This window comes from Hyperolius riggenbachi, unplaced genomic scaffold (assembly GCF_040937935.1).
Source record: "Hyperolius riggenbachi isolate aHypRig1 unplaced genomic scaffold, aHypRig1.pri scaffold_195, whole genome shotgun sequence".
Lineage (NCBI taxonomy): Eukaryota > Metazoa > Chordata > Amphibia > Anura > Hyperoliidae > Hyperolius > Hyperolius riggenbachi.
Genome location: NW_027152406.1, coordinates 23417 through 51279, shown reverse-complemented (window position 1 = coordinate 51279; position 27863 = coordinate 23417). Strand labels below are relative to the sequence as shown.

The 27863-nt window shown below is 41.3% G+C and overlaps 2 protein-coding genes and 1 long non-coding RNA gene across 4 annotated transcripts in view; 1 reads left to right on the top strand and 2 right to left on the bottom strand.

Moving 5' to 3' along the window:
* Positions 1 to 707, bottom strand: part of LOC137543737 (gastricsin-like) — a 34338-nt gene extending 33631 nt beyond the window's left edge. The window contains exon 1 of one of the 2 annotated variants that reach the window (XM_068264868.1): positions 554 to 707. The gene's annotated coding sequence lies outside the window, so the exon portion shown is untranslated. The remainder of the gene's footprint in view (positions 1 to 553) is intronic. The other variant, XM_068264870.1, reaches the window with a different exon arrangement.
* LOC137543741 (uncharacterized) lies at positions 125 to 25476 on the top strand. The gene is made up of 3 exons (XR_011025575.1): positions 125 to 228; positions 17372 to 17516; positions 25249 to 25476. It is a non-coding gene; the product is annotated as an uncharacterized lncRNA (long non-coding RNA).
* Positions 8046 to 25318, bottom strand: LOC137543738 (gastricsin-like). Its single transcript, XM_068264871.1, has 9 exons — positions 25251 to 25318; positions 24279 to 24435; positions 23784 to 23901; positions 21538 to 21656; positions 18418 to 18617; positions 17387 to 17494; positions 16839 to 16986; positions 12427 to 12525; positions 8046 to 8566 (listed from the first exon to the last, which is right to left on the bottom strand). Exons 1-9 carry the CDS (start codon positions 25304 to 25306, stop codon positions 8414 to 8416), a joined length of 1158 nt encoding a protein of 385 aa, XP_068120972.1. The 5' UTR covers positions 25307 to 25318; the 3' UTR covers positions 8046 to 8413.
* Positions 25477 to 27863: the final 2387 nt, after the last annotated feature.

Genomic DNA, 27863 nt, shown 5'->3' with positions numbered 1-27863 from the left:
AACAGCTTTCTGGTCAGCACACAGTTAAACTGTAACATCGCCCACTTGAGCCATAGGGAAACATGGACATTACCAGGTACATGCGTTTTTCTCTCAGCTATAACTGACAGCAACTGATATTTTACTGACAGCAACTGATATATTTCAGATCTGACAAAATATTGTCAGAACTGGAAGGGATTATTGTCAGAAGAAAATGGTGAGCTTCTGAGAGGAACTGATGGCAAGGTAACTATGTAATGTTCATTTGAAGGTACCTCATGTGTTTATTTTAAATATTTTTACTCAGTACAGGTTCTCTTTAAACTCTAGCAAGATTTTTTCAGTGTTGGAATTTCTAAAAAAAAAAAAAAAAAAAAAAAAGTTAACAGACCATTTCCTAATGGGGTTTAAATCCCTCTTATTTTTTATATGTTTTGTATTTTATTTTTTATTTCTTGTGCCTCAATTCTTTTTAGTTCTTGCGATTGTAAGAAGGGCTTTAATTTCCACAATTTGCTTTAACCTACAATATATGTAGGTAGAAAAAAACAAAGTCTTGTAAAAGTAATACCTTTTAATGGCTAACTGATAAAGTTAAATAATGCAAGCTTTCTGGGATCTAGTCCCCTTCTTCAGGCATATTTCTGGATGTTAGCTGTAGTAAAACACTGATGCAGGGAAGCTGCATGAAGATGGCAGTTGTACTGGTTGCTGTTTAGCAGTTAGATGTCAGGTGATCAGCAGGCTGGAGCCAGTGAGCTTATGCAAGCAAACATGAAATTTAGCAGGTTTCTGAAGATAGTGAAGCCAAGTCAATCATGTTACATAAGGAGTCATGAATCCCATTCCACAATTTAAACCTTCTGTTAATCTCTTGAACATTTTCATAAATTTGTACTCAGAAATCTTTCTTGCTTGTTCATTTTTGAAGTTACCCTTAAGAATAAGTACTTTTAGATCTTGCATGCTGTGTCCTGGTTCACAGAAGTGTTGGCCCACTGGTGTGTCCATTTTATCCTCATTAATTTTAAAGCGGTGATGGTTCATTCTTGTGCGCAGTTTTTGTCCTGTTTCTCCTATATAGATTCCTCTTGAGGGGCATTTCATGCAGCGTATCATGTATACAACATTGGATGATTCACAGGAAAATTGGTCTGATATTTGATACAAGACTTTGTTTTTTTCTACCTACATATATTGTTTGGCTAACACGGTACAGAAACATTTTTACTACTTTAACCTACAACAAACATTGAATGTAGCCTGACCAAGTGGTATTTGAATGAGTTACGATGTCTCCTCATCACATTAAGTCTGTGGAATGTGATGTTCAATCAAACATGTGGTCTTATCTTTTGGTCATAAATTAGCTGGCATGGCTGTGAAACGTTCTTGATGTTGTACTTAGGGAATCCAATGACTTTTACTGCAGAACAATGTATCTCCTTTTTAATGTCCAGTGTATATAAGCTGTACACTAAGTTTTGTGAATATACATGAATCAGTCTGACAAAGGCTTCATAGCCGAAAGCTTACTGCTTTTCTCCTAAGTTAGCCAATAAATGGTATCATCCTGATTCAAAACGTCTTGCTCATTTTAGTAAAAGATTGAAGATTATGGGAGTAAGGGGGTTAATGAGTAGATTAAGAAAGAAAACATGGGAGCATGGGTTAGTGTCAAGGGTGTATAGGCAAATATACCTCAAACTTCCCTCTTTCCACCTCTTCTGACCTAATAATGTACTCCTCCTGATAATCTCACTTCATCCATGGCTACAAGGCTTCTTAAGAGCAGCCCTCATTTACTGGAATTCTTTTCCTTGATGGATGAGGCTTACCCCATGTGACAGACTGCCCTAAGCATAACCTTGCACAGAGATTTCTCAGGTCACAAACAGAGGCGTAGCTGGGGGGGAAGGAGCAAGGAGGGACACATGTCGCCGGACACAGCATCTGGGGGGGCTAAAAGATGCCACAGACCACCACACCCACACCGTCCCCAAAGCCTCCCAGCCCAAGTGCCAGTGAAGCAGGAAGCATGAGAAGGCGGATCTTCTCCCCTGCCCTCCACCCACTGCCTGCCTCTTTCCAGTCCTCATCATCATTGAGGAGGGGGAATGCTGGAAGGAGGCAGAGAATGGGTTGTGAGGGTAGAGAGCAGGGGAGAAGATCTGCCCTTTCCTGCAGTACACCCAGTGGCGTACCAACAATTCATGGGGCCCACCAGCAAAATTTTGACCCCCCCCCCCCCCAAAGTTCACACCCCTTTTCTTGCTTCCTCTTGGTGCCCTTAGTGGCCTTTGGACTCACCTCTCAAGGGTCATAAAACAGGTGTGGCCATTCACCCCCATAACAAGTATAGCCACAAAAAAAAAAAAAAAAGTGAGAGGAGGCACTTTGGGTACTCCCATCCTGAACAGACACCAAAACGTTTGCCTGCCCCCAGTATGGCTTGTTAGCTGCAGCAGTGGCAGAGAAGTCTCTTTGTTGCTAGTGGCGCCCAGGAGAAGCAGGGAGGTCTATAGATCATTCAAAAAGGGTATAAGCAATGCATCTAAAGAATTATCTATAAAGCACTAGCTAAACAAACATAACAGTCTTTAGCCATGTGATCAGAAAGCAAGTAAAAGGGCAGATATGCTGCAGCCTCCAGGCTAGGCTTCTCATTCATATGGCAGAGGTCTATGTAGATGATGGTCTTCTCGTCGACAGTAGGAAATCCAGAGAACAAGAAGAGGAGACAAAAAGAGGAAACCCATTTATAGTAGGCAGCCTCCAATCAAAGATGATCTACAGTCCTGCAAAACTCCTCCCCCTCATCAAACCCCTGGCATCTGGCATGTCATCCCTCTACTTCTTCACCAGGCATGCTGCTTAGGAACATGTGCATGGCACTTCCTCCCTTTTTTCTATCTGGCATGGTGCGGAGCTGCAGTATTGGAGCAAAAGCCAGCGTTATATGATCCCTGACAAACCAGCGTTGATTGCTGTTTGCTTAACTTACAGTAGCTGCTGCATGCTTCTATGCTGTTTCCCCAGCCAGTCTGACTAGTATGTTCTGTTTATCAGTTATGTTTTCGTTTATTCTCAATTGACTGTGCCATGTTAGCACATTTTTTGGACATATTTCTGCATCTATGCCATTCTATAGTGTCCATATTAGAGTTTTTTGTGTGGTGTGCTTTTTCTGCTCAGAATCTATCTTAGAATTATACTGTATGACAAGTTTGATTGTTTTGTGATTATAATCAGTCTATTGTGGTTGTTGCTTTAAAGTTTATTTTGTTTCCGCATCTCCGCCCTGCCCTCTCTCCCCCTCCGCTCTGACCAGTTACGTATGCTATACCTTCTGCTGTAAGTTGCCAGGATCGTTTTTTCGGCACAGTGATTGGCCGTGAGCCGGAGGCGGAGTTGAGTGACGCGTATGAAGTGACCCGTGCGGACACCCACGTGTCCGGCTGTGCGTCTTTCATAAAAGGCTGAATGCGGGGAACATTTTTAGCCACGCCTCCCTTCGTAAAAGCCGGTAGACCCGACGAAACAGGTCAGGGCTGCTGGCGTGTTGTCAGCACGGTCATTGCCTTCCGACCCTCCGCCTGCATACCTTCCACTTCCACTCTCTGCCGGCCTGGTCAGTTCTCGGCTCCTAGGTGCCTGCCAGATCAACAACAGCATAGCCTGCAGCTTCCATGTCTGGTAGACCGCTGTAACAACAGCAAACTACATGGATGGGGATTTCCTTTGCCAGCATCACAGCCTTGCATAGTCTGGACATATCGAAACTGGATCTTTGGTCAGTCCCCAAGCTGTGAACTTGGACATAGGGGTTGAGAGACCAGGAATACCCATCAGCTAGGAGCTAACCAAACTCCATCTTGCTTTATCTGGACTGGGAACAGTATGTGTTTATTCTGTGCTCATATGCCTATGTGTTTTTGCTGCAATTTTGTCTACAACTGACCTGGGCTTTGCTTGCTAAACTGCATCTATTGAGCTGCTTGCTTTTGTGTGCTGCTTCATCTGGATCCTCTGTGGTTTTTCTGAACTTTGACAGCTTGCTACATGGCATAGCTTCCTGGAGGACACTTTATTAGGAGCATTTTCAGGCCCACGCTTTGGCAGTTTTTGGGATCCCTGATCACATTAGGTGATCCTAGGTAGTGGTATGTCTGTATGGTTGGATGTATGTGGAATGAGGTCCCTTGGCATTTTGTACTGGTGCTCTTTTTTTAACCTGTTTAAATATAATATCAATAAATTTTGTACTTTTTCAATTTATCTAGTTGGTTTTGATTTATGACATATGCTCCCCAAATCCCCTTTTTCCTTTACTCTTACGTTCTGTTTATCATCAGCCTGTCGGTTGCCCTGCTAGTCCTGTCTCTTGTTGTCAGTCTGTTTTCCCAGTCCTGTCCACAGTCTGGCCTGTCAGTCTCCTCTGCTAGTCAAATGCTCAGTCTGTCATCCTGGTCCATATCTGGTCCTGGTCTGGTCTGGTCTGGTCCATATCTGGTCCTGGTCCATATCCTGCTCCACTGCTGTCATCCTGGTCCCTGCCTGTCCTGTCCGTAGTCTGTCATCTTTTTCCCTGCCAGCCCAAACATAAGTCAGTCCACACTGCAGCATTTGCCATACTGTCCTTTCAATCACTGGTGGGGGGAACCTTGGGTGGTCACTATCAGCAACTTTGGTGAAGACTCTGCTTGCCAGTTGAGCCCCATGTTTTCCATCAGTTCTGAAATCAATTCTAAATAGGGCTTTCCTGCAACCCCATATCCTTATTCAAAGGGACCGTAGAACTGGTAATATATGCTACATGCTACTTCGTTACACTTTAAAGCTTATTAGCGTACATTTGCATTAATTAGTAATGTACAATATTTTGTGCATTGCACTTCTGTACTTGAAATTACCCGGCTGGCCACAGTATTTTCATTAGATTTCAATTTTACTAGACAGAAAGCTATCCAGATGCCTCTCACATTACATCATCACCCACATGAGGTAGTCAAGATACAGACACCAAGCGCACTTTTCCTATTAGTCTCTCCTCCTTTTGCTATGAGAGATTAAATTTTAAAGTCAGTTGAAAAAAATAAAATAATTTGAAAACAAAAAATGTTTTAAAGTCAGTGCTGCAGTTCTATACCAATGTCACTAATAACAGGCAAATATCAATGATATGCAGATATTACCAATGGTAAACAGATATCAATGACATTCAGCTATCACCAATAACATACAGAGAATTTAGAGGATAACAACAATAGACTGATATCAATGACATACAGATATTCCCAATGACATGCTGATAATATCAGTCACAATCAGATGATCAGTAATGTAGATTCTAGTGGCAGTGAAGTATTACAGCTTGTCTGGGAAAAAAAAAAACATCAACTTCAACCATTGATTGGTAGATTTGAGTAGCAGTGATAGGCAGGTTCTAGTGACACGCAGGTAGTTGTAATTAGATTCTAGTGGTAGGCAGGTAGTGATCGGTAGACTCTAGTGACAGATAAATAGTGTTAGAATCCACTGTCATGCAGGTAGTCATATTTTCCAATGACAGGGAGTTGGTTACAGGTCGACTACAATGATAGATAGTAAACAGCAAAGTGGCATAGTGGATAGCACTCTTGACTTTCAGTACTAGTGTTTCAGGTAAAAATCTGATCCAGCATACTATCTGCATGTAGTATGCATGTTATCCCCATCTACGTGTGTTTCCTCCAAGTTTTTAGTTTGCATTACAGCAGGGCCAGTTCTAGACCTTTTGCATGCCTGAGGCAAACTTGTGAAATTAGATTGTAAGTTAGTATCATGACTTTATGCTCTTTTAAAGTGGACCCAAACTAAACATTTTTTTAATTCAAAATATTTAAATGCACCACTCTGACACATACAAAGATAAATAAACACTCCTTTCAGTCTATGAGCATTTCAGTGCCTGCTTTTCACCCCCCTCTTTGCATAACTAGGATTATATAGGTGGCAGCCATTAGCAATTCCTCCTTTGCCAGACACCTGCTACTCACCAGTTTGCCGTTTTCTGTCCCGGCAAAATGAAAGGAAGGGAGGGGTTCTTCCATTAAATGTAAAATATTTTATATTTGTCATCATGCAGCTGAAAAAAGGCTGCTATTTATTATTATATTTAGAAAATAGATTTTATTTCTGAAATTTTGTATTTTTAGGTTGGGTCCACTTTAAGAGTTTGGGAAGTAATGTAAAAAATAGTGGTAGGTAGTTCTTAGCGACAGGCAGATAGTGTAACGTAGTTTCTAATGACAAGGCAGATACGATTTTAGAAGCAGTTGGGCAGTGATAGGTTGTTTCTAGTGGTTGCAGGTAGAGATAGGCAGTTTCTAGTGGCAGACAAATAGTGATAGGTAGATTATAGTGACAACAATGGATATGTAGAATATAGTGACAACAATAGGTATATTCCATTGGCAGGATGTAGGCAATTATTACTGACAGATGGTAAGTGACAAGTATTGACAGGCAATAGGTGATAAGTAATGAAAGATAGTGAGTGACAAGAATTGACAAGTAGTGATAAGTAGTGGATGAAGACAGATAGTGGGTTGCGGGTAATGCTAGGTAGTGGGTGACAGATAGTAGATGATAAATAGTGACAGGTAGTGGGTGAGGAGTAGTGATAGGTAGTGATGGATGAATATTTGTATGACAAGTCATGACAGGCTGTGGGTGAGAATGTGTCAAGTGTTTGTCCATGAGTTCTGGTACACACAAGCAACACAAATCATTCCTCAGTTACAATGTCTCCCTCTTATATTGCCCTTGGTTACAGTGCCCAAATTTACACGAATCCCTCATTTAGAGTGCTATATTATAACACTCCTGTTACAGTGTAACATATAGTGCTCCTGATTACATAGTTACAGTACGTCCCTGAACTATCTAAGGTAAAATGCCCTCTCATTAGTGTCCCACCTTGTAGTGTTTCCTGTTATGATGCCCCCATTAGCATACCTCATTATAGTGTCCCCTGTTATAGTGATTTTAGTTGTTTCATCACTTATTGCTCCTTTCTTAAAGTGCCCCTGTGTATGAATGGTCAATGTGATGCAAATAATTCTGAGTTGGTGGAAACATCAATGCAAATTTAAACAGCAATTTAATCAAATGCTGCAGTAGCTGCTCATTGATAGAGCCTGGTAATATGATTTATATTCAATGTTTCACTGTGGACATCTACACTGAGATGGGGATTGGCTATTTGACAATGTAACTTACAATTGCGACCCCCATGATCCCTGATGTGAGGATCCCTGACAGAACAGAGTTCTGTTCCCATGATCAATTCCCATTTTGCTTCTAGTTAAATGATGACCCTGTTCTGATTGGATTTTACAATTTGGGTGGGGTAAACTTGTGTGATATGTGTCAAAGTTCTGACATTCCTTCATTCATTCATGACCTGCTTAAAAAGGACACTTCACATGTACATGATCTGAAAAGGGCAAGATTTCAGCAAAGGCCACATAAGTCGTGACAGAGGGAGATGTTGCATAAGGGCAGAAGCTGCACATAGAAGAGGGAGCTGCAAATATAATTGGAAACTGCACATTGAGGAACAGTATACGCAATGAGGTCTTCTGCGCATATGGTATTTTTGTAAGAGCTGGGTGACTGCATATAGAAGATGGGAACAGGCTGCACATGGAAGAGAGAAGCTTCTTTAAATCTTAGGCCTCTGCAGGAGGCTGAACTCAGCCCCTTTCAGGCATTTCAGCCCCCTGTCTGCCGGCCGCAAGTGCCTTTCGGGCTGCAATTACATGCAGCCGAATGGCAGCATTTGGTAACACCGCACGTGTCCCGTTTTACAAGCTGACAGGCACTGAATTCACTGCTTTTGCTTCAGCTGCTCATGGAGTAGAGGCATTAGAGAGGAGCTGCACGTAGAAGTGGGGTTGACACAAGACATCTGACTTACAATAGCCTTTGTATATGTAAGAAATGTACCTTACATGGTATACAGCAGATAAAGAATGTGCACACACAATATAGTCATAATTGTTTATTTCAAGGGTCCAGTCAGATACACATAACACTTCAGTCTCATTTTCTATAGCATTCAATGCAAAATATGGATGTGGTATGAAATGTAATTCTCAGTGGTATGACAGTGACTGGCAGGGCAATGCTGAAAGCAGTGCAGCATTTTTGAAGAACCACAGTTCCTTTCACTAAAACATATCTAATGTGGCCTTTAATTTGGTAGAGCTTTTGTTTGTGCCTTTATTATATACCGTCATTTGCTGGCAGAGTGGGCTTACAGTACATGTGTACATTGTACAGATAACATTTTGGGTGAAGGTACTTTATAACATTGCTCATCTTATTATTCATTATTACAGTATAACGTACATGTGATTCCTGGAACAGCCTCTATCTGATATATCTATGCTGACTGTGCAAAACCCATTCTGTTGTTGCCCATGTCATAGACTGAGTAGTATTGGCGGAGGAAGACATCACCCAGGATCCAGAAAGGCTGACCATTCTGGGATGGCAGATAGGTCACTTCTACACCCACAGTGCAATATCCATTGTTCTGCGAAACATAAAAGAAATGACTGTGAAACATAAGTGGAGGACATACAAGGCATACATACTAGTGCGTCGCCGAATGATGGCTCACCCTGCTGGCGCTGAAATCCTCAGCAGCGTGATATACTATTCCCCCTCCGAGTCATAGCAACCTGGGGGAGTATACGTAATTACAGCTACGTGGGCGCTCACTGTAGCATTGCAGCTATAGCCCCGCTGATATCAGGTGCTACCTGCTTCTCTTTTAAGGGTTGATGTGTTAAGAATGATGACAGAGAAAACTGCATTGCAAAATGTACGAATGAAGTCAGAGGAGAAAAGAGGGACAGTTGGGAGCTATAAGCAGGGCCGGATTTGTACTTTTTACCGCCCTAGGCCAGCAATCAACAAACCGCCCCCCTCCCCTCACCACCACCACGTGTGTATACGGAAACACAATATTATATCACCGATTGTGGGCTCCACTGAGGACAGTCAGTAACATGCCTGTAAAGTGCTGCAGAAGATGCCACTGCTATATAAATACATAATAATAATTTGATAGGACATTAAACTATGACAGGGATTAGATTGTGAGCTCAACTGAGGACAGTCAGTGACATGACTATGTACTCTGTAATGTGCTGCAGGAGATGTCAGGGCTATAAAAATACATAATAATAATAATATGGCAGGACATTACACTATGACTATGGTAGGATTAGAGTGTGAGCTCTTCTGAGGACAATCAGTGACATGACTATGTACTGTGTAAAGTGCTGCAGGAAATGTCAGGGCTATATAAATACATAATAATAATATGGTAGGACATTAGACTATGACTATGGTTGGGATTAGATTGTGAGCTTCTCTGAGGACAGGCCAGTAACATGACTATGTACTCTGTAATGTGCTGCAGGAGATGTCAGGGCTATATAAATACATAATAATAATATGGTAGGACATTAGACTATGACTATGGTAGGATTAGATTGTGAGCTCCTCTGAGGACAGTCAGTGACATGACTTTGTACTCTGTAATGTGCTGCAGGAGATGTCAGGGCTAAATAAATATATAATAATAATATGGTAGGACATTAGACTATGACTATGGTAGGATTAGAGTGTGAGGTCCTCTGAGGACAGTCAGTGACATGACTATGTACTCTGAAATGTGCTGCAGGAGATGTCAGGGCTATATAAATACATAATAATAATATGGTAGGACATTAGACTATGACTATGGTAGGATTAGAGTGTGAGGTCCTCTGAGGACAGTCAGTGACATGACTATGTACTCTGAAATGTGCTGCAGGAGATGTCAGGGCTATATAAATACATAATAATAATATGGTAGGACATTAGACTATGACTATGGTAGGATTAGATTGTGAGCTCCTCTGAGGACCGTGACATGGCCATGTACTCTGTAATGTGCTGCAGAAGATGTCAGTGCTATATAAATACATAATGATATGGTAGGACATTAGACTATGACTATGGTAGGATTAGAGTGTGAGCCCCTCTGAGGACAGTCAGTGACATGACTATGTATTCTGTAATGTGCTGCAGAAGATGTCAGTGCTATATAAATACATAATAATAATATGGCAGGACATTAGGCTATGACTATGGTAGGATTAGAGTGTGAGCTCCTCTGAGGACACTCAGTGACATGACTATGTACTCTGTAATGTGCTGCAGGAGATGTCAGTGCTATATAAATACATAATAACAACAACATGGTAGGGCATTAGACTATGACTATGGTAGGATTAGATTCTGAGCCCCTCTGAGGACCGTGACATGACTATGTACTCTGTACAGTGCTGCAGAAGATGCCAGTGCTATATAAATACTTGTGGGGGGAAAGGAGAGAGAGGGGGGAGAGAGAGAGAGAGAGAGAAAGTGGAGGAAAGGATAGACGGCATATGATGAGGAATTAAGACAGACAGGGAACAAGATGAGGAAGAGGGTAGGAAAAAGGACAGAAATAGACCTCAGGATGAGAGAACAAGAGAGGGGGAATGAGATCGGAGGAAAAGAGTGGAGGAGGGAAGGAGACGTTAGTTAGGCATTTGGAGAGTTACTGGGAATGGGTAATAAATCAGGCAAGCTAAGACAAAACATTCAGCGGCATCTGGAAAGTCGGCTTATCTATACAGCTACTGGACTCCTGAAAGGAGGACTTCTGACACATACCCCATGTCAACAATGACGCTGGGCAACACCTGGAACTGCAGAGTTGAGCGGCAGTGGGGACAGTGTATGTGGGCTAATTAAAACAAAGGCAGCCAGGACCAGGCTTCCCCTAGGGTGATCCCGACGCCAGTGCCACCCCCTTCTCCCATTCCCCTCCATCCTGTACCTTCTTCACTGTCTCCGGAGTCCTGTCCACGAGCTTCCCCATCACATCCAGCAACCAGAAATCCCGCCTGCAGTCACTCACCACCAATCAGTTCCCAGCACCAGCCATCCACCAATCTCTGCCCAGCTTTGGCACTTCCTCATGCTGCCTCCTCAGCAGTGATTGGCTGACACTGAATATGGGGGCGGAGGGCAGAGGGATTACCAGTGACTGACAGCGGGCAGAGCTGCAATGATGTGGCTGCTGCTCCTGTCACAAAATTAAATCGGTCCCTGATTTATGCTGCCAGCGCCGCTTATGCACACACAGACATAGTACTGTGTGCAGTGCAAAGCGGGGGAACTTTGGGGGTGGCTGCGGACAACTTTGCCGTTATTGTGGGGCTGGCATGGATTGGACAGCTGTTAGGACACTGCCTGCTTGTTAACCCGCCCCTCCCTAAGCTCCGCCCTAGTCCCGGGCCTCTGAGGCCTGCCCACAAATCCGGCCCTGGCTATAAGAAAGCTGCAGACAAAACATTTTGGAGTTGTGGTGAAGTGATGGTGAGAGCAGGCATACCTCCCAACATTTTGAGATGAGAAAGAGGGACACTTTCACCCCTAAGCCACACCCCTAATCATACCCCGATACACCCTAGTCACACATAGCATAAGAATTTTAAATGAAAAATATGTTATTTTATAATTCAAACCACACTGGTCCTTTCTATCCTGGTTCATATTCCTTCATATTACCATTTGAAAATAAGAAATATATCAATTTAAAGGATGGTATTAAGGTTAGAATGAACATTTTCAGTAGAAAAATACATATATTTACATAGCTCTGTACATCAGTCCTGAAAGAGGGACAAATGAGGAAGAAAAAGGGTCAGAGGGACTAGGTCCCTAAAGAGGGACTGTCTATCCCGCCAAAAGAGGGACAGTTGGGATCTATGACTGCAGGGAAAGGCTAGAACCTCAGATAAGAGTTTTGGCAGTTTAGCCATGTTGGGGATGAGAATTTCATTCACTTCCTCTTCCTCACATAGATTTTACAAAGAACAGGAAGTGAGGGAGAAATATCCACAGGAACACCGACAATGAGATATATTTTTTTGTTAGTGATGGCGATTAATAAAACCTCTTTTTTTAGTTTGTATTGTTTCCTGTTTAGGATTTTGTTCACTTCCTGCCCTACTTGCAGGTCACAACAGTCAAGAAGTGAGGTCAAATTTCATTAATGGTGAAACAGACATTATTAATAAACTAAGAGTGGTTCCAACATTTCCCCCTGTCCAAAATGAAAGATGTTTTGGCTGGTGTAAGACTGTTCGATTCCTCGCAGGATAAAGCCTTGTTGTTCTACTTGTGCAGAAAGGCCTTCATAAGCTGGATAACTATATGCTGTATATTACACTCCAATGAGTTCTGGTCCACCATGAGCTTGTTGGTTAGTGTGCATTATGTATATCAGTGACATCATTTTTAGTATTTTCATACATATTTCCGTGTTACTATATAATTACTATGTGATACCTGAAGGATGTAAGCAGATGGAGAAAGTGGATATTGAACTCCGTTGATGATAAAGCTGATGGTGGGAAGACTCTGTACATTGTTACAGTTCACTATGTACTGTAAAGAGATACCAAAAATGAGTTGTAAATATAATGAAATATACTGTTTTGCTTTTTGCACGTCTAACAGTTCCTCAGACAACACAGCTTACATGCCATGTAAATAGGTTGAAATCAAAATATTAATTCTCCTTAAAGGGCACCTGAACCAAGTAAAATTATTTAAAGTAAAGACATGATGTGCCTGCAAATGAACATTAAATACTTACCTCAATATCAGTTCTTCTCAGAAGTTCATTGTTTTCTTCTTACAACCACTTAGTTAAACCTGTCTCTCTGGAAGGTGAAGACCTTACAGGTCCTCTGCGCTTGCGTTATCAGCTTGCCTTATTAAGTTGATACCTTTTCACAGTGAGAGAGTTATCTTATCAATTCTGTGTGTGTGTGTGTGTGTGTGTGTGTGTGTATACACATGCTTGACGTCTCTCTCTCCCTCCCTCTCTGTGTCTATACAGAGTCTTCTTCTGCATAAACCAGTAAATAATGAAGCAGACAGCTCAGAATGCTTCACTTTACATTGCATTGCATTTCTTGCCCCAACACAAAGAAGTGAAGGAGGTCTTTAATAACTCTCCACTTAACGACAGCTCAGGCCAGGTGATAACTTCTCACAGACTTAACTCTTGTATTCCTCTCTGTGAATTAACAGCCTGTCTTTAACTTTAGAATTCTGTAGTTATTTTAAGGATTGAAGAGTTAACTTTCGAGATCTCACCTTAACTTAAAGACAGAAGAGTCAACCCAATGCTGGGAACACACGTTACGTTTTTTTCACCGGATTTCCCGATCGATAGTACGAATTGAATTGCAACCAAAATCGAAAGCATTTTTAGCACACTTGGGCGATGTTATGTGCAGAATCGAGTGTGTTCTCGATCGAAATAGTATCGGACATGTTAACCCCCCTGGCGGTCTAAAAAATTCCGCCAGGAGGCAGCGCAGCAGTTTTTTTTTTTTTTTTTAAATCATGTAGCGAGCCCAGGGCTCGCTACATGATAGCCGCTGCTCAGCGGCATCCCCCCGCCCGCTTCGATCAGGAAATCCCGTTCAAAGAACGGGATTTCCTGGAGGGCTTCCCCATGGTGACGGGGCGGGATGACGTCACCAACGTTGGGACGTCATTGGGAGTCCCGATCCACCCCTCAGCGCTGTCTGGCACCGATTGGCCAGGCAGCGCACGGGGTCTGGGGGCGGCACGGCGCCGGATAGCGGCGATCGAGCGCGGGGCGGCGGCGATCGGTGTGCTGACGCAGTTAGCAAAGTGCTAGCTGCGTGCAGCAAAAAAAAATATTAAGCAAATCGGCCCAGCAGGGCCTGAGAAAACCTCCTGCGCGGCTTACCCCGAACTACGTTCGGGGTTACCGCCAAGGAGGTTAATGTGTGTTGGCGCGATCAATGAAGCAGCTCGATTATGTGTATGATATAGAGGCGTTCAGGGGGCAGTATCAGAGTGCAGTGTCATCAATACTGGGCGTAATGAGTCAAAAACATAGTAAAATCGGAACAGAAAACGTACATGTGTGTAGCAGGCGGACGATAAAATTACTGTCGATTTCTGGTTGAGATTGGATTCGTACTATCGATCGCATGGGAAATCGGGTGAAAAAAACGTAATGTGTGTTCCCAGCATTAGGTTTGCCTGAGGTAAATTGTTTTAGTGAATACTACATGCCTTATCACCATAGTGATAACACTAGAAACAGCTCAGAAAGTTATTAAAGACAGGAGATCTGCTTAGTGAATTGAGGCCAAAGTCAGACAATTAGCCTCACGTAGATCATCTTTACCTTCAGCACCAGCTTCCTCAGGGACACGGGAAAACATCCCATGATCTAGACGAGTGCCAACTGTTAAAGTGGATCCGAGATAAACTTTTACTCATTGCATAATTGTGTTCCTTACATATAGTTTATAGGGCATTCCTCAAGCCAAATACTTTTTTATGGTTTTAATACCCTAATTCTCTATAAACTAAACAAGCCCACAGCTCCTCCAGGATCTAGGCACTCTGAGACCCATGTAGCAAGGGCTTATGGGAGCTCAGTCTGGGCAGGAGGAGGAGAAGGGTTACTAGCCAGAGATTTCAGAGGCAGAGGGGAGGAGTGAGGAGGAGGGGAGAGTGAAGTTTTCAAGGGCTGAGGGGTGGAGATGCAGAGCAGCTTGCCTGTGTAATGATCACAAGAAGATCATGGCTGCCGTCATTGTATCACAGGTAGAAATAATCATCTACTGTTGAAGCTGTTGCAGCTAGATTTGCTGTGTAAAAAATGTAAAGTTAAAGAGACTCAACAAAACGTTGAGCCTTATTTCTTCTGTCCTATAAGTTCCTACTACTGTTCTAATGTGGTCTGTCTTACTGCAGCCTTTCCTACTTGCACTGTCTCTGTAATAAATCTTATCTCCTTTCCTCTGTCATGTCTGTCGGGCTGAGGCTGGAATGTGTGGAATGTGCAGCACTGCTTGTCATTGGCAGAAGCTTTACACACCCCCTCCAAGCTCTGCATGAGTCACACAGTAAGCTAGTTCTCAGCCTATCATACTCTGGTTAGAAGTCAGCTTTTGTTTGTAAACACTGCCTAAAACTGTTAATTACAAACCAGGATTGCAGCAGGGAGTGTCAGAAACAGCACAGAGGGGCACAGGAGAACATAAGGAAGAGAATGGTATGCTTTTTATTGTAAGAATTTTAGAATACAGATTCTCTTTAAGATAAGATATATAGACAAATTACTTGTTATAGTTAGTTTTTCATCTCGGATCCCCTTTAACCTCTTGCCGACCGCGTCACGCCAGTAGGCGTGGCCGCGGCGGCAGCCCCAGGACCGCCTAACGCCAATTGGCGTAAAGTCCTGGGGCTCTGTTTTGCAGGAGATCGCGCGCAGGCTGCGCGCGCATCTCCTGCTTGGGGGGCGGAGCTCCGCCCCGCCTTCAGTCTCCGAGCGGCTATTGCCGCTCGGGAGACCGGTAGACGGCGTGATCGCCGTCTATTTACTTTGTGCAGCGCTGCGATCAGCAGCAGCGCTGCACTGGGGACAGCCGTGTGACACGGCTGTCCCCCTGGGGGACAAGAGAGCGATCGGCTCTCATAGGCAGAAGCCTATGACAGCCGATCGCCGTAATTGGCCGGCTGTGGGGAGGGAGGGAGCGAGGGAGGGAAGGGGTTTAAAGGAAGAGGGTTTTTTTTTTAAAAAAAGGCAACAATAATATTTATTAAAACAAAAATAAACATGGGGGGAGCGATCAGACCCCACCAACAGAGAGCTCTGTTGGTGGGGAGAAAAGGGGGGGGGAATCACTCGTGTGCTATTTTGTGCGGCCCTGCAGCTTGGCCTTAAAGCTGCAGTGGCCTTTTAAACTAAAAATTGCCTGGTCACTAGGGGGGTTTAGCCCTGCAGTCCTCAAGAGGTTAACTGCTATGTTTACCACCAATACCCAGCTCATAACACTGACTCTCAATGACTGATGTCAGTTTATAGATCTGCTGGCCATCAGGTAACTATAGAAGCACTGTAGAAGCAGTTAAATCACAGAAACTAAAGGTGGACACAAACCATACCATTTTTTAAATATATTTTCAATTCAAGAAGTGCAATCAATTTTTCTGATTGTAACATTTTAAAAATCTGACCAATGTACCACATACATATGTTAAATTTTTCCCCATTTATAAAGTAGATGATTGAAAACTACTCGGAAAAAAAATAGCTTGGTTCTGTACACCAAGAAATTGTCAATCTACCCTACACTATTCAATTCTCATATAAATTGATAAAAATTTACAGATCATTTTATCGAATAAAAACAGGAAATTCAATCAGATTTCTGGATCGAATGAAAAAAAAAAGCGTTTTTATGAGATTGTCATAAATTTGAATCATTATTTTGGATATTATGTGGCTACCTTAACTCTTGTCACTCAATCACAAAGTGATATTGTTTTTATTTCAGCAACTTCTGCAGGAAAATACAAATCATTCTTCTGCATCTCCTAAGCATGTTATATCATTTTTTCAGTGAAATGTTAGATTTCCATTAAGAGTTCATGTTTACTGACTGGAGCTTGTACAAACTCTGTCTGCCAATGGGGAGGCACAAAACTGACTGGTCTTTCATAGATGTTCTTTTTAAGAATAGAGGCTGTGAACTCATTGCATTTCTTGCCCCAACACAAAGAAGTGAAGGAGGTAATTTAATAAGGCTAAACGACATTTTACTCTGGGAACCCTCAAGTAATTACTTTGCTATCTTAATTTTAAAAGATGCCCATATCCTATCCTCCTGAGCTAGAGCACCAGCTTTAAATCCTTTTACCTCTCCATACTGGCTTTCCTGTGCACCAACATATTGCAGAAAAGTTCCCAAAAACTGCTGAGGTATAGTGAGGAGGGAGGTTCCTGTGTCCACCATGGCCTGGCATCCTTGGCTACACCATCCTGTTGCCTGTCCATTGATGGAAAACCTGAAATGCATTAATGTGGAGAATTACTCTACAAATTCACTGTGACATATTGTATTGCACAAACTAAATTAAATTAGGCCATGGCTGTGCACCCATCTGCCATGAATTGTTGTAGGGAGAGACTGGTAGACTGCTGGTGCTTGGGAGAGCTTTGTTTTTATAAACAGATACCATAGCAAGGTAAGTCAGGATGCTATAAGGTTTTTTTTCTCAAACCGGAAGGCCATGAAAGACCTCTCAGATAGGACCACCACTGGAATTCCCATCTCTTCTTATACCAAACACTATTCCAATCAGCTCCTAATTTTACCTAATTTGTATCTAAATTTTATTAGTAATGAAATGTACCAGGAAAAATATTAAATTTTCTTACTTTGGCTTTTAGCTAAAAAGTACTCACTCATCAATAGCAATCTGCCAGTACAGTTCCTGAGTGACTGGGGCCCAGTTTATCTGTCCGGAGTACAGGCTGTTGTCCACACCACCAAAAATGACTGCTCCTGATTGGCTGCACAGAAAGAGAAAAAAAAGTGAGTATAACTTAACTTAGAACTAACTCTAGGCTGAAGTAAAGGTTTCTGCTGTGGTTCATCTGGGCTTAGAGCCACCATAAAAACTAGGGTTATAAATCAGATTAGGTAAAGTTATTGTGTTATGTAAGAGTCAGTGGTACAATGGGACATCAATTAGTGAGTCATGCATAATTTCAAAGATGTGCGTTAGGCTTAGGTGAAAGGTTAGGTAAAGGGTTAGGCCTCTTAGCAGCAGCGTTGGGTTGAGGTGCAAGGCTGAAGATAGGGTGAAGGTTAGGATTGGGCATAGGAGAGGGAATAAGGCTAGAGCATAAGTGTACATAGAAAGTAGACAGGTGAATGTTAAGTCTACAGCAGAACCACTTCCTCCAGGTATATACGTTTTATTTGAAGCCCAAAGCCAGAATGCTGATGGCATGCTTCACACCTAAAACTGACCCATAAAACAACACTGGAACATGTGACCTGGATTTTAACAGTAAGTTTGTCTTTCTAGAAGAAATTGTGTTCTATAGACTTTCAGCCATCTGGATTGTATCATAATGAAACCATGCATAGTATGCATAGGTAGGCTGGATGCGATCTTTGCTTTTTGCTACTTATAAAATATACCAATTGAATATTCTCTTAACACCCAGGGATAGGCCCACAATCTGCTCCCCACGACTACATGCAAAGGCATCCAGGTATCATAGTTAATGTATTTGAGGAATTGGCGCTTTGCTTTCTCACTGTGAGGGAAATGAGGTACAGTAAACACTAAAATCTTTTTACAAAACCCTTTTATGTATAATCCATTAAAAAAACAATGTTCTGTTATATGCATATAACATTCTACCTGAACATGGGGGTTCAACAAATGTAAAGGCAGCACCCTTATGTGCTTTTAAGGACATACCTGTTCATGTAGACACTGAAAATGGGGTATGTGAGGAGGTTTTGTTGCAACATGCCCTGCATTGCAGTGGTAGCGCCTCCTGCAGACAGGGCTGGATAGGCCATTCCAAAAATACCTTCAAAGGCAGAATACACAAAGTTGGTACCAGGCTCATTGACACTCAGACCAAGCTCTTGATTTGTAATGGTCAAACTTTGCACCTTTAAAAAAGTGAAAAAAATAATCAAACATTATCACTGAAACGCCATCACAGCTGCAAGTTTCAAGTTTAATATTTAGCTGCACGCCTAACATGGGATGGTGGCGGATCCCTCGTTCCTCCTTGATACATATATGCATCATCTCACGAGGAACGAGATTTGACGGGAGCTTGCGCTCGCATGATCGCTTGCTCCCGTCAGCATACACAGCGGGCCCCAGCGATCAGCCTGTGAGCCAGTAATCGGAGCTGGCAAGCTGTTTTTTTTTAGTAATTATGAATTTAGTATTTATATGGCACTGCACAGAGTATAGTCTTGTCACTTAACTGTCCCTCAGAGGGGCTCATAATCTAATCCCTACCATAGGCATATGTCTATGTACTGTATGTATAGTGTAGTGTATCTATCGTGGTCTAGGGACAATTTAGGGGGAAGCCAATTAACTTATCTGTATGTGTTTTTTTTTTTATTTCAGTCTTTTTTAATGAAAATAACACAAAAACTAAAAATAGCATCAGCAATCGAATGCCACCAAATTAAAGCTCTATCTGTGAGAAGAAAAGGAGGTGAAATTCATTTGAGAGCTAAGTTGTATGACCGAGCAATAAACCATTAAAGTTGTTAAGTGCTGAATTGTAAAAAATATCCTGGTCACTAGGCAGTATAAACCTCTAGGCCTCAAGTGGCTAAAGTGAAAAAAAAACAACTTTGTAGAACTATTCCCAATCTGCAGATCATGCCCTTCTTACAGAATGTGTTATTGTCTGCCTCAAGTCAACAAGATGAAATTTAGTTTAATGAGAAATTTAAAAGGCATAGTGATATCCTGATCTAGGCTGAAATGTACCAAAAAAGCAAGCCTGTCAAACAAGTATTTATTTTATTTAAAAAAAGTGAAAATATTCTCTGAATGAAAATGGCTAGTTCCATGGCATGCACTTTCTTTCTTTATAAGGGTTGATTTACTAATAGAGAAATATACACCCTACAGTGCCCACTATACCCTCCCCACCACTATGGACTGTAACCCCCCCCCACTGCCCCTATACTTTCCCCATGCCTATGGACTATAAACCCCTTATACTTCCCCCTATACCTTCCCCACCCCTATAATGCCACAACCACACCCTCCCATGCAATACTTTGTTTTGCTTTGGCAATGCTAAATGTATTTGGTCCTGCCATAAAGCTTTTTTTGAATTGAATTTGAATTGAAGTAAAGTAACTCTCCCACCTCCCCTCCTATGTCCCACAAACTCCCCCAACCCCCAAAAGAGAGGTTACTGTGTAAAAGAAACTTCCTGGTTGAGTGTTCTACCTTTTTAAAGTGGCCTTAGCTATCTCAGATAAGTAATCCTGAAAATCTGGCATGGATTAAACAGTCTGCTATTGGGTAGAAAAAGTTTTCAACTCTCCATTGGATCATATCAGATTATAGTGAGTGCTGCTGAACGATTAGTGAATTACTGTATTTTTTGGAGTATAAGACTCACTTTTTCTCCCCCAAAAGTGTGGAAAAAGGTCACTGCGTCTTATAGCCCACATGCAGGGAGTTCCTGACTTGTGAACTCGTTCCAATATGAACTCCCAACCTGTCGCAATGTCAGGGACTCCCTGTACTGTGCTCAAGCAGGGGAGGACACAGGGAACACAAAGGGGCATAGAAGAGGACACAAGGTGGACAGAGGCGGACACATGGGGACACAGGAGGACACAAGGGGGTTAGAGGAGGACACAGGGAGACACAAAAGGTGCAAGGGGGCATGAGGTACAAAGGGGACATAATCCACAAGATGCCCTTCAGCATGGATGCACCAGGTTTAGTATACATTTTTCCCCTGCTTTTTGTCCTCTAAACCTGGGTGCATCTTATGGTCAGGAGCGTCTTATAGGCCAAAAAATGGGGTAGTAGTTTTGCCTTTACAGTTGCATTTGTGCTCTAATTTGACACCCGGCCAGTGGCGTAGCTAAGGAGCTGAGGGCCCCGATGCAAGTTTTACTATGGGGCCCCCCCAAGCACTCTATACATAACAATTGATACGGCGCACCAAAACCTGCCAATGGCAAGTACAGTGTCAGGGGTGCAAGAGGGGGATGGGGAACAGTGTGTTAATGATTACTACTATTCAAAGTATCTATAGAAGTGATTATTATGAACACAGGGCCAATACAGAGCTAATACTGTATTTGAGGGAGGGCCCTTCGGGGCCCCGATGCGGTCGCTACCTCTGCACCCCCTATTGCTACGCCCCTGCACCCGGCTGTGATACAAGTAACATAAAGTTCTTGTGTGGGTGTGTCTATGAGACTGCAGGCACATGACTGCAAAATTCACTAACATTCCAAGAATTCTCACTAAGATCTATGACCTTGGTGAGGGAGACAGACACTTTTTCTTTAATCCGGCGCAGGTTTGCAGGATCCTTTTTGTTTTCCAAGCTCACCTGGAACAAACATTAAGCAACTGGCCAAAATCACAAAACACTGTAGTAGTATTCAGTTTTAATCTAAGGGCCGATTCAGAAGGGAGCTCGGGCACGTCTTGTTTAACCAAAGCCAAATGCTTCCCTGTAAGTGAGCAGAAAAGCATCTGACATCGATTACGGTTAATAAGTTGTCATGTAATGTTTTGATCCCCGCAGGGGGACACGGAAAAGTTGCAGTTAGATGGGAGGCCCCCGCCTCAATGGGATCGAGTGCAGCATCTGTGCAAGTGAGGGGAAAAGCCAGCAACGACGTTTAAACATGCTGTCCATTTATTTGAATGAACAGTGCTTGAGTGACAAACACACGTGACCACTACGTTTAACTCCCATGTGATGCGGGCATAATGGTTGGAATCCAATAAAAAACATTTCTTTTTCTACTGATGGACTACTAAAAATAGTGATGACTGATCATGACTCCATCTTTCACTTACTGTCACAGTGTCATAGCCGAAGACACCAGTCAGACTGCCGCTGCCATACTGCATAGAAAACTGCTGGTTATTGGAAGTGTATGTAGAGGACTGGCTTGGGTTGAACAGTGGGTGGTTCTCTAAGGAATCAAGCATGAAGAAATAAAGAGAAGCATTAATAAGCAGAATGTCTCAGTCCCACAATACCATTTTTATGATTTAAGGTGAAGTTGATGGAAAAATTACTTTTTTTTTTCAACCAAACTAACCATGTACTGTAACTATCTAATGTGGCTACTTATGAAGCAGCCAGATGCCACAATGTAGTTCCACAGTGTGCTATGGTTCTGAGGTATCTCAACCTTACTTCTTGTAAATAAATGGTGTTCAGTGGCCAGCATTCTTGCTAGCAGTGTTAGAGACCCCAATTCAATTGTCATGCAGGACACTTTCTACGTGGAGTTCGTAAGTACTCCTAGCGTCATGAGTTTCCTCCAGGTACACCAGTTCCCCACCACAGATTGTCCCCTCTGAGGAAGATAGTGACCTGAATTACTCTAGTATTATTATTATTATTATTATTATTATTTATTAATAATAATAATACTAATAATAATAATAAAATATGCATGTATTTATTTATTTATATAATGCTGAAATCTTCCATGGTACTTTAAGGAGTACATAGTCATATCACTGTTCTTCAAAGGAACTCACAAACTAATTCCCACCACAGAAGTAGTCTAAGGCCACATACATACATCAGATCATAGTCTTTTGAAAATGAAAGATCACAGACCAATTTTACCCCCTTCCATGTATGGAAGGGGGTAAAATTGGTCTGTGATCTTTCATTTTCAAAAGACTATGGTCTGATGTGTGTATGAGCCTTTACATCCTTACCATAGTCACAGCCAATTTTGAGGGAACCAATTAAATTACCAGTATGTTTTTGGGATAAGTGGATGATTAACAGATTACCTGGAGGTAATCTACGCAAACATGGGGAGATTATAGAAACTCTATGCAGATAATTTCCCGATCCAGACTTGAACTGGGACCCACCCTATGTATTCCGTAAAGCACTACACAGAATGTGTCTGTTCTGTATAAATGCATAATAAAATGCTGACTTAACATTCCAGCAAAATGTCTATTTACAGCAGGGTCCACAGTTTGCATTGTTTAGGTTTAAGTGAGATACATCCAATATGTCAACTCATACCACAGTTGAAACTTCTTATATGATTGGATCACAGAACATGTATAGCAGGTGAAGTCATAGATGGCAACACCCAAATTCTAAATCTCCAGAAATCCACTTATACAGTATATTTGCTTACAAATATTAGTTGGATTTGCAATCCAGAGGTATCCAGAGGTAAATATTTACTGTATAAAGGTGGCCATCCACTCATTAGATTAGCAGCAGATAGATCATCAGATAGATTTCTGATCTATCTGATGTGTTTAGGAACATTTTTTACTAGGAACAGATTTCCAATAGATTTCAGTTTGAAATCTATTGAAAATCGATCTGATGACATTTTTTTTGCCATCAGATTTCCATTAGGGCCAATGCAAAATGATAAGCAATCTCAACAGATCGACCTAGATTTTCCAGCCTGCCAGATCGATTGAAATCGATCGAAATCGATTGAAATCGGCCGCAAATCGATCGATTGGTCAATCGATTTGCAATCGACCAATCGATCGATCGATTTTGATCGATCGGCCAAAAATCGACTGAGTGTATGGGCCCCTTAAGTTTTTACTGCATGCTTATACTGATGGTAAACTACTACAGTGTGTGCGATGATCCTTATTTAGAAAATGTTATTTAAAACTATTTCCACTGTTGTAAATGGAGTGTCATTAGTTTTTCTCACCCATTAAATAAATGCACATAACATAAGCAAACACAGGTTATGGCTGTACAGCAGATGTTGACTCATTTTTGTGTGTGTAAACTATGGCATTGACAAGCTTGTGTATAAAGGTGAAAACAGTAGTGCATGTATCTTACATATTATTAATCAAGACCTCATGCTAAGAACTACTGTTTTAATCACTGATTTGTATTTGATTTTATTTCCAGTTCGGCATCATTAGTGCTTGTTTTCACTCAGACTCCATAAGCAGCCTGTAACCTTTCTCTTTGTTTTTATTTTGATTGAATATATTGTAATTAGTGGTACATGCCTACTATAATATATATTACTGTTCTGTATAAGCGCTTTTATCATCTCTTCTATAGTCATACTTACGGCAGGCTTGACTCTGGCAGTAAGTTGAAGCAACCCACAGATTAGATGATCCAGTATCAAAAAGTACCATGAAGTTTTGTGGAGGTGTTCCAACGCTGATTTGTCCATAATAACATGCCTGAATTAAAGAGAATCCACATACCATCAATGAAATAAGTTCTATTAGCATTATGTGAAATATAGAATTAGAAATGGGACTGATTAGGGCTGAAATGTAAATGATATTTAGAAAAGAAGTGATTGTGAGGCACAACCTTACATGGTGCCCTGCAAAAAAACCCGGCTGTCCATATAGGATTAAATACAACTGAATTAAATAGCATTCACTGCCCACCACATCTCACTGGAGTACCAGAATAATGGAATATTGCTGTATTATCTAATTTATACCATCATATCAATACACTTGAACAAGGCCTATGAAAATCAACAGTAAGCTATAACTCTGTCTCTGTAAGTCTATCACTAAGGCATGTGGCACTCCTAGGAACTTACATCCATGTTCATTGGCTCATAGACTATAGCAAAATTATTTTTGTGGTTGAAGGGGTATTTCATGGCGGGGTCCCTCTTGTGTGTTTTCATAAATTCTTCCAGAACTCCTTTTTCCTTCATTGTCTCCCGGATTGATTTGAATCTTTTTAGAGGGACTCTAAATAACAAAGAGATTAAAGTGTCAGAACACAAGAAAATCAGTGCAAGGTGCTCAGTGGAAAAAACATCTTTCCACTACAGCACACTGTAATACTTTTTTCTCTTTTCACATATGTGGAATGTATTTATCATGTACACAGTCATGAAGCAGGTGAATGCCACCAAACTTGAGAAAAAGCATTCTCAACAAACGTGGCACTGGGTATTTCTTGAGGCAGTGCGATCTCTTGCAAGACGTGTTGCAGTAACTAAGGCAAGCAAGTTCCCTCAGGTTGGGCAGCAACACACAATAGTGGTCCACCCTCATCAGAGTGCCAAACTCAAGAAGAAGACAAGCTCTCAAGTTTTCGGTAAATACATTAGCACCACAATCATATACAGTACATGGTAAATGCATCCTAATAATAATGCATTTGTATTTGTTATTGAAGTTAAGGAAGCAAGTATCATTCCAGAAAGATGATATAAAATGTTTTTGCATAAGTAAAAAGACCAAAACATTTTTGATGTAACATAAGCAAATTATTTTCTGTGAATAGAGGCACTAGAATTTCTATTGCACAGTCTGAATTGTGTTTGGAAAACAGCTCTTACAGTGGGCGCATGTATACATGAGCAACTGTACACTCGCTAACATTCTCCACAACCCTCGCTGTGGTCCAATACAACCCATATGAAGGTTGTGAATGTCTCCCACCCAATATTCATTAATCACTCATGTTCTTCGGTGATCTCCGGCCTGGGAGAACCTTAGTAAATAAGCTTTTTCGTGTTTTCTTGGTCAGCATTAACAATCCTAATTTTTTTACAGACCTGACCAGTCCCTCTGAGAGCTGGAGACAAACCAGCGCAAGAATCACCCACTTCATGGTGCTGGACTTAGAACCGACCGCAATGCTGTACAGACCATCACGCTTGTGTTATATATAGCTGCTGGAAGTGTGTCAGAATGCAGCGTGCTAATCTAGAATGTAACCTTCCACAGGTGTTCGCAATTAATCTATTTAATTTGGATGCCTCAGTGTTTATTATCTAAAGTAATATCAAATAACCTCTAGATGTTCTGTCAATGGCGTTTTAATGGAGTCAGATAATTTTTCAATCAGTGGAAACATTTTGATCAAGCAAAAAAAAAAAAAAAAGTCTGATACAAGAATAATATCATTTTAAAGAGACTTTTGCCAGGAAACAAACCACTTGTATGATTGGGATGTAAATAAGTGAGCCATTCCCTATCTGAGTACTGGGATGCTATATCCAGTTATGTGACTAACCTCACTGCCTTGGTACTAATACATGACACATACATCAGGAAATTCCTCCTTCCATGGAGACGAATCACTCAGGGAATTGGCTTTTGCACATATTAAATTTAATTGTCATTATGCAGCTACATATACAGAAAAAAAATAGAATTTGTTAATTTCTCCAAAGAGATATTCCATACAGTGTTACTAACGAGTATGGACCTTTAACAAAATGTCAAAAGACCATATCTAAGATAGTGGGGACTGACCGTTATTACAAGTGATGACATCCACGTACAATGCCAGTATGAGGTCAGTTTAAAGAATGTCTCTGGTCACAGAAATTAGACAATACTGCTTTCTATGTGACCGGGCTAAAAACAGATAACCTATTATCATTTAAATTTTTCTTAATAACATCCATAACGTTGACATATTCGGTATATATCAACACAATACAATGTGGCTTCAACACTTGACTCCATTGCATCCGGCTGTCCAGAAAAATGTATTTAGTTGCATTGTGTTATAGTGCCCCGACCTGCAATGGTGTGAAAGTGTTCATGTGAAAGCTAACTGTTCAATCTCTCCATTGTCTGTTTCTTGCCTGATGTATCACAACACAGTGTGGGGGAGCTGATGTGAATGGCCCTTAAAGTGGAACTCCAGTGAAAATAATGTAATAAAAAAAGTGCTCCATTTTTATTATTATGTATAAATGATTTAGTCTGTGTTTACCCATTGTAAAATCTTTTAAATCCCTGATTTACATTCTGACATTTATTACATGGTGACATTTTTACTGTTGGCAGGTAATGTAGCTGCTTCATGCTTTTTTGGCAGTTGGAAACAGCTGTAAATAGCTATTTCCCACAATGCAGCAAGCTTCACAGACAGGAAACTGACAAGAGTACGTACTTTTCTTGTTTCTTGTGGGAGGGGTTTCACCACAATATCAGCCATACAGCGCCCCCTGATGGTCTGTTTGTGAAAAGGAATAGATTTCTCATGTAAAAGGGGGTATCAGCTACTGATTGGAATAAAGTTCAATTCTTGGTCGGAGTTTCTCTTTAAAGGACAACTGTAGTGAGAAGAATATGGAGGTTACCATATTTATTTCCTTTTAAACAATACCTGTTGCCTGGCACTCCTGCTGATCTATTTAGCTGCAGTAGTGTCTGAATAATAATCTTGTCAAATCTGATGTCAGAAATACCTAATCTGCTGTATGCTTGTTCAGAGCCTATGGCTAAAAATATTAGAAGATAATCAGCAAGATAGCCAGGCAACTGGTATTGCTTAAAAGGAAAAAAATATAGCAGCCTCCGTATCCCTCTTGTTACAGTTGTCCTGTACACACTGATGACTGATGTCGCCCATCGGGGATCTATGCCATAGGGAAGAAATGGTGAGCTCAGCTCAGTCTCGCTTTTAGAATAAAGAACTTTTTGGGCTTAACTATATTACCGTTTCATCAACAATAAGACGTGCTGCAAAAATAATCTCTAGGTATAGATCATTAAAAAAATGTAACTTTAAATAGTGTCCTGGAAGTTACAGTATAAATGTATACAAATTAATTCAATTGAATAGAATGCAGCAAGACATCATTTGAAATAAAGTTTTCTCTCCGTGTCCATGTGTGCCGGCTTCTGGAACATAACCCCAACCTCCATTGCACAAAAGGTCATCAGTGTTTCTCTATCTCCAAACAGAGATGCACCGATGATCTTTTGTGCAAGGGGGCGGGACTACGATTTAAAAGTCGGCTTACATGGACACGATTAGACCCCGCAGGTAAATAAAGCTTTATTTAAAACAGTGATTCAAAAGTTAATTTACAGCACTCCTATACTTTACATTGAAGCACAATTGCTCCAAAAATTCAGTACAAGCCGCTATTGAGATTTGGCCAAATTATACTCGCCTCCAAACGCTTTAACTAGCACATCACTTTTAGCGATTGCTGGTGATAGTCAGTGATCCCAAAGCGCAGCTGAAAGCGCCTTTAGTGGCCCCTAGCCTAAAACAGATTTTTTTTTTACTTAAAATTCAGCATCAGAAGTAATACAATGTTTTACAAAATAAAAGCGTGCTTTTAGAATTAATAATGTAAATTTCAGGTGTAGTTGTGCTTCAACATTAATGCCATGCCATTAAACAGCATTTTAGCTGTTAA